The sequence below is a fragment of the Corythoichthys intestinalis genome, chromosome 8 (assembly GCF_030265065.1).
Source record: "Corythoichthys intestinalis isolate RoL2023-P3 chromosome 8, ASM3026506v1, whole genome shotgun sequence".
NCBI classification, from domain to species: Eukaryota; Metazoa; Chordata; class Actinopteri; order Syngnathiformes; family Syngnathidae; genus Corythoichthys; species Corythoichthys intestinalis.
This window is the reverse complement of record NC_080402.1, coordinates 32,859,949-32,872,772: the sequence shown is the minus strand read 5'-3', so window position 1 is coordinate 32,872,772 and position 12,824 is coordinate 32,859,949. Positions and strand designations below refer to the sequence as shown.

Below are 12,824 nucleotides of genomic sequence, written 5' to 3'. Positions count from 1 at the left end.
CAGTCAGCTTCAGATGACAGTGACACAAAACAGCTTGAGGCCTGTTTGAATAACTGTTCACTAATTTTGTCTGCCAAACTGCATCTTGTTGTGGAGTAGAATCACCTAACAATGCTTGTATGTACAGGGGGTCCACCTTTTACAGCAATTACAGCCTAAACTCTCCGAGGTATTGATTCATACAACTTGCGAATCGTTTCCAAAGGAATTTCAAGCCATTTTTCAGAATACTCTCTTTAAGAGACAAAGGCGGTGAAAATCGACGTCTTAATTAAATCTCTAAAACTTACCATAAATGCTCAATGATGTTGAGGTCTGGGGATTGTGCCGGCCGTACGAGATGCTCAACATCCTTAGAATGTTCCTCATCCCATTGCTTATCAATTATGTTCAATGAGTATGATGCCAATATGTTAGGTGTTTCCATTATTTTGTCCAACCCCTGTATATCAATATTGTGCTCTTAACCCTTAATGACCTGCAACATGAAGCAATTATCAGAGAATCCCAAAAATTTAAAAATAATGTCCTAACGAAACCTTTTTTTCAAATTTGCAAAAAGAAGTGTCAAAATGAATATGTGTAATAAGCAGGGGTAAAAGTGGGCCAGAACGGTCAGGAACGGAGTTCCGGTATAAGATTCACGGCCAGAACGCAGTTCCGGTATAAGATTCAGGGCCGGAATACTCTTCCGGTACATGGTGCTTTGATTCTGAAAATATGACGGCAACTGTCAAAAGCTAAGCTGCCACACATGAATTTCATCTCCAAGAAGGAAACAATCTACCAAAATCTGACTTACATACACAAGTGTTAACAACAAGCATAATAAAGTGCTTGTGTAGCGTAATCCGTTTCCACCAATATTTATTATTTATTTCATTCTACGGACGGCATGGATGTTTCCCCAGCTGCTGCAGTTATCTGAGTCTGACGATGATGAGTCCCGTCAATGTGCGAATGCACGCAGCAAAGCAAAAGGCCTGGGCTCATTTATCCATTCAATTGGCTGACATACTGATATGTGATCGGCAGAGATAGTTAGCTCTGATTTGTTCAAATGTGCATGTTTTCTGGAACAGCATCAAAAAAAGTTTGTTGAATTAATGCGACAAAAAAAAGGCAATGAAACAGAAAATGGATCAAATCTTTAAGAGCAGGGAAAGAGTTGAGGAGCTTTATTTATCATATTTAGTTTTATTTGCTCTGATAGGGAGGTCAGAACATCTTAGCTGTCAATGTGCACTTTGAACTTATATTTGTTAACTTATTTTAGGCTACTTATTCATTTCCTTATAATTTAGAAAAAGTCAATGTTTTGCTCGATCTTCAAAATATATTCCATTTCACTCTGCATAATATAAATCATTTGTACTTATTTTTCTGAATGTATGTTACTTATATCTTTATTATTGAAAAACAAAAAGTAAACGTTTACATTATCTTCAATTTTAATATACATCATATTATATTATATTATATTAAAATTTGAGAGATTTGAGGAAATGAGGGAAAATAAAAATTAGGAGATGGAGGTTGGATGGGGTTATAGCTGTTTTTGTTGACTTTTATTTTGCAAATCGTTGAAAAAATACATAATTTTGAATGAAAGAAAAAATATTTTAGCTGTAAAACAACGTATGCACACACAGCAGCAATATTAATTCAGAAGAAATATAGTCTCCTGCCTTTTTCTGGTTCTACAGAGATCCTGAGAGTGTTCTGTTCATTTCTCAGTGAGTATTCAAGTTAAAATGTATAATTACAGCCTCTTTTGTGATTTATAATAAATCATTCCATGTTTTCTTTGTGCTTCAGGTAGTCTCCTGCCTTTTCTGGTTCTACATTGAGACCTGGACTGTGCTGTTAATTTCTCAGTGAGTATTCAAGTTAAAATGTATAATAATGCAATGTGTACTTCTTCATAGCCTCTTCATTTTTCTCTCAAAGTGCACAAAAGTGATGCATTTTACAATAAAATGTAAAAAAAAATAATAATAATAATCGCCCGGGGGGTGGGGGGTGGGGGGTGGGCATGCCCTCGGACCCCCCTAGTGGGTCTGTGTTTCCCTTCGTACATAGATTCTTGTGGGCTGGGCTGAGTCAAAGTCCAGGGCTGCTTTTTAGTCCCAGTCCGCCCTTGTCTTAAGGTACACTATTGTCATTTGCTGAAAGTTTTTTTGGGTGCTCAGGCCAAACGTGCTTTGCCTCGACAGTATAAGGCTGTATTTTTGCGTAAAGGCATTCTGCTTCTTTGAGACAAAAGTGATTTACTGCCATCTCAAGCTACTACATTTGTTAATAAAATAATACTACGCGGATAAGACAATTGGGGGGGGGGGGGGGGGGAGAAACACAACACGAGCTTTTTATGATTTTTTTTATTTTGATTTTTGGGTGTTTTATTGTTTTTTCTCATCAAAAGAATCCTGAGGTATTCACAATATAATGGCATTGATTTGTTATTTTTTTTTTATTTAAATGAGACCAAGGGTTGTGGGGAACATGAATTACAGCAACAAAATAAAACAGACGGTGCAATAAAGCTGTGAGCTCTGAAACATGTCTTTGTGATGCCCCCCAAAAAACAACGGTAGCGCTAACAATATGTTGGTTCTCGTCTTTACAGCGAAATCTGCTAGTAAGGTTACGGAAACAACAAAATGAAAATGAATTTCAAAACTCAGCATAAGCAGGTAATAGGTGATTCATATGAGAATTGGCCAAAAATTCCAAATTTGGTGAACATTTGTCTGTTATTTGGGTACAGGGTATTAATGTAAACAAAATAAATTAAAGGAAATAGAGTTTAAACCAGTAAAGCCAAATGTCCTGGCCGTGTGTCTGTATTCATTTAGGTGTAATAATTCTATATTTTGACTGCACCTCTCAAGTCATGTATTAAAAAACAAAAAAAAAGCAAAAACAAACAAGCATAAACAAAAATCAAGACAATAATAAATATAATCAGTGAAGAAAATACACTGTTGAATGATGTTCTTACTGCGTCACATAAATAAGACAAGAAAGAAAAAAAAAACAGTTGTGACTCTTACAAAAATAAGAGGTGGGGTCGTCTACAACGCAAGACACAAGTTCACACAACCCTCCAAAATATTCCTAATAAAAACGCATAACAAGTGCAACATCAGTCACGGCAGCTTTTAAGAAAATAAAAGAAAAGCTCTTATATTTTGACCAATCAGTTCACTTACTACAGCATTAAAGAAACCAGGAAGAATACAAAAATAATCATCAAACAGATTAAATAATTATAAAAGAAAAAAAAATAACTTTTATGTCAAATTAAAAGCAGGGCAGGGTTTTTTTGTGATGGCGGAGAGAAAATAAAGCAACAGCACACAATTTATAACTCAAATTGAGTCAAAGTGATCAGGATTTCTGATCAGTACAACAACAATACTTAATAGTAATAATAACAATAAAGTTGAGCTGGAGTGGTAGCTAGAAGCAGCTGAACATCAATTACAGCCATAGACAAATATCCACCAGGCCAACACCTGCAGTGGAACCTTGTCAAGTTGAATCGCTCCTGTCTGACTTTCAAGTTGTTCCAAACTATTTACTTCCCTCTCATGGGAAATAAATTAAAAAGAAAAAGGGAAATATCATAACATCTTTTATCAACTGTACAGGTTACTCTTTATGTAACATTTTTACATTCTTAATGGTCATAAAAGTATTCAAAAGACGTTAACCACTGTATAAAGAAACTATTTTAAAGCAAAATTACACTAATTTGTGTTTATAATTGATATTTAATCGTTATTGCTCAGTGTGCTGAGGCCTCTCCTATGTTGAAATAAGTTCCATTTCCGTGTGGTATTTATAATCACACTATCATCTTGAACTTTGGAGGTTCCACTCTCTATTTATGATCTATTTGTTCAATTTGGTGTCATCTTTGCCCTGAATAATATCCATAATAGCAACTCAAAATAATTTTGAAACCATACATCATATAAATCATCAAATACAATGATCATAAAAAACATACCAATAAAATATAATAAATCATCACCATCAATACAGACTTTTGGTAGACTTGTATACAGCTAAGTGAGAAATAATCAAATAAAGGAAGAGAGCTTTCTAACGAACACTGTGTGTGGTGTGAGAATGAAGTGGAATTGTGAGCTTGACACAAGAGCTTATCAAAAATAATTCAACATTCCTGGCAACAAAAAACAAGTCATGTGCAACTCCTAAAAAGAATCAAAATGCTGTGACAACGACGTGCACTTGAGAGACGTTACGCCAGGGGGAAGAAGAAGAACCTTTTTACATATAGGCAAAATGTCATGAGGGTTTGTGGGTGAAATTAAGCATGTCTTATAACTGCATCCCTTCAATTTCTAAGTTTGCTGACAAAGAAATAAAGAAGCAAAAACACGGTTTGCAAAACAATATCAATTTTAAGCGCTGTACATTATGTCGCTAAATTAATTATTATACATTACTTCCAATATCAAACATACCATAAGTCCCAGTTTTTTTCATAGTTTGGCTGGGCGTGCGACTCAGGAGCGACTTATGTGTGAAATTATTAACACATTATTATATCATTTCACATGTTTTTTTGGTGTTTTGGAGTGACACTGCTGGTTTGGTAAACTTGTTAGCATGTTCTTTAGGCCAGGGGTCCTCAACCTTTTTTTCACCACGGACCGGTGTGATTTGGGTCTTTTTTTCACGGACTGGTGTTCTGTCAAATTTTACAACCTTATAAATTTTGCTCCCAAATATTGCGGTGAAAAAAAGCCCTCTTTTATATTCAATTGGACTCTCAATGTTATCCAATGGTGCAAAAAGCTATTTACATCATAAACATACATGTGCAACACGAAAATGGCGTAAATTAATGCTTAACGACACAGTCGTTAAGTGAGAGAGCTGGGTGCAGTTGTTGTGTGCAGCTAACATGGCAAACGTAAGTTAATATAAAGAAAATTTGGAGTATTTAATTTGGAATCGCTGCATTCGCAGTCATTTTTAACGTTGCGCGCATGCAATGTCAGAACACCGGCAATGTGCGGCAGAAAAATACAGCAAATATAAAATAACATTTGTTTTTAGCCCCGTCGTGTTAAGTGCAGGGAAAATACAACTCACGCGCTGAATCAGTGGGAGGCCTGAGCTTGTCCCGAGATGGGAGAGTGAGAGAAGCCCGCTTCACAAAGATACGATGTTGGAAATGTTTCTGTTTTCAGTGCTCTCCTAGCGATGTCAGGATATTCCGAAATTACTTTAATCCAGAACCTCGGTAAAGTTGTTGTCTCAAATGTACGTTTAAGGTCACCGTGATTTGCCATCTCTACAAGCTGATATTCCTGTTGCACAGACATGCTCGAATCACTCGTTTTATTCACATACGGGTCACGAATCCACTCCTTCGCAGTTCGTGGGTCTTTAGTAATTGGGAAGTAGCATAGATTTTGTTTTCTTCGAGGTTGTAGGCTCATCTTCTGGCTCGTCAGGTTCCCTTTTCCCTGTAAAAAATCTGTCCAAAGACGTCTGTTTTTCCAGTCATTAAAGTGTGGGGGCTAAATATTTCCGGGAACAAATGTGATGGGCGACGACCTACGTCATACGTTATTATCGAGGCCACGTGCACATAGATATACAAAACAAGATGTACTGCTAACAGTCCAATCAATGCATTTCTATGACGACCTCCTATCCTGTAGTTGTATATCTAGAGTAGACAGGGATATTGGTGTGCTAAGCGGCACAGGCCAAAGTCAATCGGCCAGAATGCAGTCGTTAATAAATTATTATTTCTGCGTGGCCCGGTACCAAATGCGCCACAGACCGGTACCGGTCCGTGGCCCAGTTGTTGGGGAACCCTGCTTTATGCTATACTTATCTGAATAACTCTTAATAGCTATAGCCACGTTCGCGTTCTGCCTTTGGCAATGTGTGTTCAATTGTATTATTGACTTTTTTTATATTGAAATGCATGCGTTTAGTTTGTGGCGCTTTCACGCCCAAGTGGGGGTGCACCTGCACTTGTTTACGCGAAGAAGAGCGCTCACACGCTAGAAGAAGGCGGACAGCTATGCAGCGTCTGAGCGAGTGGGCGGGAGAGAGAGAGAAACATGGCTGCGAACCTACGTTCATTGTCAATGCTTGTAAAATATCTCTACAGAGGCAGCGCCTGTGTGTAGCATCTTTTCTGTTGTTGTTGTTGTTGTGTTTTTCACCCGCGATCGGACACTTAGAGCCAGTTGTGTGGTTGTTTGAACGGTGTGCTAATGCTAGCAAATACATGCGAACCGTTTGTGTCATTGCTGTAATAGCAGCTAATTATCATTTATTTACATTGATGCAAACCAGTTCGGTATTGAGGACGGAATGGATTTGTACCGTATTGGCCCGAATATATAAGACGGTGTTTTTTGCATTGAAACAACACTGAAAAGGAGGGGGTTGTCTTATATTTGCAGTCTAGACATTACACCCATTCACGACGCTAGATGGCGGCAGATAGCATTGAACCGATGTTCTGTCATGACAAATCTCAGCTACTCTTTTTAGTTTAACCAGTTTGCAATATTTTATTGCAATGTTTTTCCTTATTCAGATTTGTTGCAAGACTACAGTTACAGTTAGACTTCACTTTGATGGTTAATGCAGTTATTGCAATTTTGTTGTTTTGTCACAATAGATTGGTTTATTTACATTTCAAAAACCAGAAGCCATCCATTTACGAATGCGATTGCACTTTAGTTAACATATTTAAATGTTCAGATATTAAGATTTGAATGAGGCAAAATAACATGCTTTTTCTCTCAAATATATTGTTATAATCGGTTGTTTCAGATGTACTGTACTTTCTGTAGAAAAATTAATTTGGTGTTCAAAAAGTCTTTTTTTCAAACTTGAGTCTTTGAAAAAGAGGGGATCGTCTAATAATCAGGGCCGTCTTATATTCGGGCCAATACGGTATTATTTCTTAGTTTCACTCTCCAAATGATGGTGTCATAACGACGGCCAAGATAAAGTCAGCAAATTATACGGACGTCCAGCATCGACATTTGGGAATTTAGCTTGCTGTATAGCCAGGACTCAGCCGTAGAGTCCTGGTGAGAGGTACATTCGCATTTCGTTGTTCATGCATCATGTAACATTATTATACTTTACACTTATTCAGCATGTTGTTCTCTATTGTATTTTTATTTTAAATTGCCTTTTAAGATGACATAATTGTTCTATGTGTTGGATTTTATCAAGTAAATTTCCCCAAAAAACACGACTTCTATACTCCGGTGCATCTTATATATGTTTTTTTCCTCTTCGTTGGGCATTTTATGGCTGGTGCGACTTATAGTCCGAAAAATACGGTAATCAATTTAACAAAACCAATCAAACTCGTATTTAAAAAGAAAAATGCACATCTCTTGTGTTTTCGTCGTTTTATACAGCGGATTTTCTGTTTCAATCAATAAAAATTATCTCTAAAAATGGTTTATTTCTGTGTGAGCAAACTTGCAAATTCAGCAGGGGTGTGAATCATCATTTCCCCCGCTGTATATGGCCCGTAATCTGTCGGTTCTTCACCCCTGCTTAACAGCAACACTATAGTCCTCCTTAAAAGAAAAAAAAAAATCAAGAAACAAGCAAATAAAATCCCTCCCACCCATATACAATCCTTAAATATGTGTCAGCTCATTGAAACTGACTGTGTCACACTATTAGGGTGGGAGTCTTTATAACGTACCGGTCGGCGCAAGCCCACATAATTTTGCATGACTGCATAGTGACGATGATATTTGGTTTACTTACAGATGGGATTTAAAACACACAAATACATAGAGAAAGGAAGAGGGAGAGAGAAAGAGAAAATCCGCTGCTGGACGCCAAGGCACAGCTCAGGTAGGCGCTAGCAGCTAGCTTCACTGTTTATATACACGGCTGGCGAGCTAATATACACATCAAGCCTGGGTGGGATCACTTTAAATATTTGGTGTCTCTACAGCAGGGGTGGGGGGACTTTTTTTCCTCCATTGGACAGAGTCCTCCAGGAGCCATACTAGATCAGATGGGTCCATACTGGGTCCACCCCTGTTCTACAATCCAAGTAGCACATAGAGTATGTCGGTGCACATCAGCTTATAAACAAAACAACGTTAGACAGTGGGAGACTGGACCCATCTGGGGGATTCTGAGGGGAAAAGGGTGGAGGACACGGATCCAGTGTTAATTACGACTGGATGACAAAGCACCTGATTTGCTTTTTGTACACGTGAGCCTCGTGGACGTAAACCGTGGCTTTAAAGTCAAGTCAAAGAGATTAAAGGCCGAGCAGACCAAAACTACCTAGTTCAAATGGATTGAACGTCTATTGCTGTCATTGGTAGCTAATGAGTTAATCAAGTGTTGAAGTGGCAAACTAGGTCAATGTTCATTTTGTTTTTGTTAAGAACATCATTATTAGTAAATTCATCGGTTGCCACTGATAAAGATAACCTATGTAAACGTTTTTCATTTTTTAAAATGGTGATATTTATTAGGGCAGAGCGATAACTTGAGTTTATGAATTGATTTGAGATTTTTGTTGCAGATGATGAAAAAAAATAATTCAAGTTTTATTTAGTTGTGTTCTTGCCAAAACATTAAACTGGCAACAACGTATTCAACAGATTATTTGTATTTGGGGGTTGACAGCACAAATAGGGGGGAGAGATAGAGATAGCTGGATTGTGATTTTCTTTTTGTAAGGCAAAATAAAATTTAAATTACAATTTAGTTGTTTTTTGGCGGGGGGCTTCAATTATTATTTTTTTAATCAAACTACTGCATGCACAGTCTTATTTTATAGGTAACGTTCAATGTTGATTAAAAAAACACAAAAAAACCCACAAATAAACAAGTATTGGCCCGAATATAAGACTGAGTTTTTTGCATTGAAATAAGACTGAAAAAGTGGGGGTCGTCTTATATTCGCGGTCTAGACATTATACCCATTCACGACGCTAGATGGCGCCAGATATCATTGAAGCGATGTTCTGCCATGAGAGATCGCAGCTACTCTCTAAGTTTAACCAGTTTGCATTATTTTATTGCAATGTTTTTCCTTTTTCAGATGTTGTTTCAAGACTACAGTTACAGTTAGACTTCACTTTGATGGTTAATGCAGTTATTGCAATTTTGTTGTTTTATCAAAATAGATTGGCTTCTGGTTTTTGAAATGTAAATAATCCATTCATTTACGAATGTGATTGCACTTTAGTTTACATATTTAAATGTTCAGATATTAAGATTTGAATGAGGCAAAATAACATGCTTTTTCTCTCAAATATATTGTTATAATAGTTTGCTGCAGATGTAAGTATTTTCTGTATAAAATTAATTTGGTGTTCAAAAAGTCTTTTTTTAAAACTTGAGTTTTGAAAAAAAGGGGGGGGGGTGTCGTCTTTTAATCAGGGCTGTCTTATATTCGGCCCAATACGGTAATTGTTATATTAAAGGTACACGCTGTTGGTTAAGATAAAAATCAGTATGGGCAATTCCGGCTTTTCAAAAACCAACGATTGGCCAAAAAAATATGATCGGTGCACCGCTAGTTGACATGAAATTTCACATTCACGGATAAATAGTCATCTGTATCAGGTATCACTTTGGAGCAATCAAGATTTATGACATCTAGTGGAGGCAAACTGAGACACAAACTTATGAAACTCCATTAATGGCGCAACTTTGGACTGCTCGGCCCGTTGTGTGTTAGCGTGTGCCAGTCTCCCTCTGTAGCCGTTCAAAAAGGGAAAATTCATATACATCATAGCTGATAGCAATCAATAACAACAGTTGTTACAATAACAATGTATTTGTTGGGTTGTGGACACCTTTGGTGTGCAGTTGTCAAGCTTACAGTGGATGGGCATGACCTAAAACATCTGGACAGACTGACACACAGATAGATAACCCGCCTATGATGTAATGACTTGCATTTGTATGATGCGAGGTGTCAAGAGTTAGTGCTTTTCTCTCACTTGCTTTTCACCTTCCTCACAACTTGCTCTTCTGGTCAGTATTTGGTAAAAAGACGTGCAGACTTTGCATTGGAGTTCACTTTTTTGGCAAAAGTATTTTGTACTTTGGGGAAAAAGACGTGACGGCAGCGTCTAAAGCAATCAACACAATTAAAGAATAAAAATAGTAGCAGCAGTAAATAAATAGTTTGAACGGAACAACACAAATGTTCAACTAGCTATGAAAGCTTTGTACAATGGCGACTGTCATTTTCCACTCTTAGCACATACTTAACTTTCCATATCGTTTCAAACGTTACTTGGACTCTTCTTAACAACCTTTCCCATCTTTCCACACATCTTTACTGCCATCTTCTATCACCTCTCGCTCGCTCCCTTTTGACACTTTGCTGTTTCCTGGCTCATTCAGTACCACTCATTACTTGTGTCTCTCTCAAGTGAGTTGCTTTGGTGCCTAGTCAGTCAAGTCTTCGCTATACTAATACAACAATCCACCACAACCTAATTATAGAAAAGCAACATTCCATTTTACGCTCTTTAGGCTAAATAACAAGTTTATGGTTAAAGTCTTTATAAAGCCAATTTTAAAGAATCATATTGAATTAATTGGTTAAATTTTGTGAATTACAACTCAATCTCGGAGTTACCTGAAAATATGTTTTTAAAATAAAAATGAAACTAAATTCTTAAATCACTACTAAAGATTAGCAATGGGGCATGGTATCAATAATTGCTAATGCAATATTTATCTATGAATTAAACAGATTTCTATGAAATAGCTATGACAGCACCAGTGTTTAACTTGGCTATGTATAATTCTATTTTATAGATAATGTATATGTACAGCACAACATACAGCGATAACAGTATGTTTTAATTAAATGAACTGTAATGTTTAATCAATCACTAGTTTTCCCCTTCTAAGTTACATGAAAGGTGTTTATATAGGGATAAGAAAAGCCCCTTTCAGACATGCCCTGAAGTGTGGTAATATGATGACAGTGTTATGTGTGAACAGAATTTGTCAACTACAATAATTTACAGGCTAGCGACCTAACCACAATCATCCCTAAATGACTGTTTCGTCTTGTTGATTATCATCTCAAGCACATAAAGCATAGTTTAAGATATGATCACACATTTTAAAAATACCATTTTGAGTGCCTCTGAAAAACGTATGCAAGGAACACTCGCTTTGTTTATACATTACTGGAAATAATTGACTGTCATTGCACCGTGACGCGACTTGAATCTCTTGGTCTCCACCTAGCAACTGCAATCACCTTTGGTTTGGAACACTGAAAGTGGAGGCAGACAGAGAGGATGAGGTAGACAACCAAGTGGAGAATACGGGTGCTCCACAGTTGATAACATCCAACCACCGCCTTTTCAATTTCTTTGTACTAGTTGAACTTGTGCCCTCTATGTCGGGTCGCAGAAAAAGTAACTTCAAGTTAACAATCCCCAACTTACTTTTCATTTCCATTCTAGCAGTTTCTTTCCATCTCTTCTCAGATCACTCACTATTGATTAATAACAAAAAAAAAAGTTATAATACAACTAATTTTTTTCCAGCGTTTTCCCAATTGCAATTGCAATTAATAGCTAACATATAGACTGTAGCTTGTTCGCTTGAAAATGGTGTTAAATATTAGGCTATCACTGATGATCGGTGCCATTTTGTTAAAGGTTAATAGGATGTATACTTTAGAGGTACATGTCAATAAATTAAAATAAACTGAAGTTCATATATTTCAGTTGTAGAATTCAAAAAATGAGACTCCGATTGCTCAACGACAATATCAATAATAAACTTATTCAATTATTCAAAAATATTTTTGATCTATATTGTTCTAATTTCACTTTAACTTACAACAATTAAAATTATTAACTCATTTGCTGCCACTGATAGCGATAGATATCCAATTCAATTTACCGTCAGACCTCCTGGTCATAATGGATTGGACTTCTATCTATTCGTCAATGGCAGTGCGTTAGTTGATTAAAAATCTATTGAGACGATTTGTAACTATGTGTCAACAGATATATGTGACAGTGGCTGGTATGACACACATTTTTAAGCAGCTAAAAAAAAAAAGTGACAATGATAATGGTAGTTACTAATTGCACATAAATGACGCTAACTATCTACAGCACACATTTGCCCTCCCATGTCTGCCTGTCCAGATTGACCATGCCATTCATCCATCCGCCCATCAGTCCCTCCCTTCGTCAAAGTTGCCATCCCCAAAAAAAAAATCTGTCGTCGTCATCATCATCCCGCTTTATGAGGGCTTCTCCGGTGGACAGAGTCTAAGGCTGGGCTTAGCTTCTTTCGGCTGAGGCGTGACTACATTTGAGAAGACAGCTGAGCTATTGGCGAGCGAGGGGATCTCTGCGGGCTACCTGCTCAAGAGCGATGAGTGGAGCTGGTGCTGATGGCTGTAACACTGACTGCTACGAGGCGACTCTGTGCGATCTATCACCGTCTGGAACCAACCGGCCACGTCCACCTCAAGCACCTCGTAACGTCGGATGAAGCTGTGCTCCTGGAATAACGCGGGGGTAAAGAAAATTGCTTAGGGTGAATTTACAACACCTAGGTTACAGTTGTGCGGCTACCAGATTCATTCCGTGACCATACTTGTAACTCAAATGAATTGTACAGTGGTATGAAAAAGTATCTGGACCTGAACAGCTCTTTTGCCCGAGCCATGATCCACATCAGACAATGCTTCTCATCAAGACAATTCTTACCGGGTGTGTGTTTTATAGTGGGCAGGGCAGCTTTCAACCAGATACTTTTTTATA

At 37.4% G+C, this 12,824-nt stretch overlaps 1 protein-coding gene and 1 long non-coding RNA gene across 6 annotated transcripts in view; one reads left to right on the top strand and one right to left on the bottom strand.

The window, feature by feature from the left end:
• LOC130920583 (uncharacterized) overlaps positions 1-12,824 on the top strand; it is a 45,545-nt gene that overhangs the window by 9,584 nt on the left and 23,137 nt on the right. For all 3 annotated transcript variants that reach the window (XR_009064184.1, XR_009064182.1, XR_009064183.1), the window contains exons 3-5: positions 1,819-1,877; positions 7,809-7,896; positions 12,201-12,578. This is a non-coding gene — a long non-coding RNA (uncharacterized LOC130920583). The remainder of the gene's footprint in view (positions 1-1,818; positions 1,878-7,808; positions 7,897-12,200; positions 12,579-12,824) is intronic.
• The window catches only part of map2k7 (mitogen-activated protein kinase kinase 7), a 42,451-nt gene continuing 32,488 nt past the window's right edge, over positions 2,862-12,824 (bottom strand). For 2 of the 3 annotated variants that reach the window (XM_057843895.1, XM_057843896.1), the window contains 2 exons: positions 12,420-12,562; positions 2,862-12,363 (listed from right to left, as the gene is read on the bottom strand). In XM_057843895.1, coding sequence (XP_057699878.1) covers positions 12,339-12,363; positions 12,420-12,562 — 168 coding nt within the window. In that variant the 3' untranslated portion in view covers positions 2,862-12,338. Of the gene's footprint in view, positions 12,563-12,824 lie in introns of all 3 variants that reach the window. The other variant, XM_057843897.1, reaches the window with a different exon arrangement.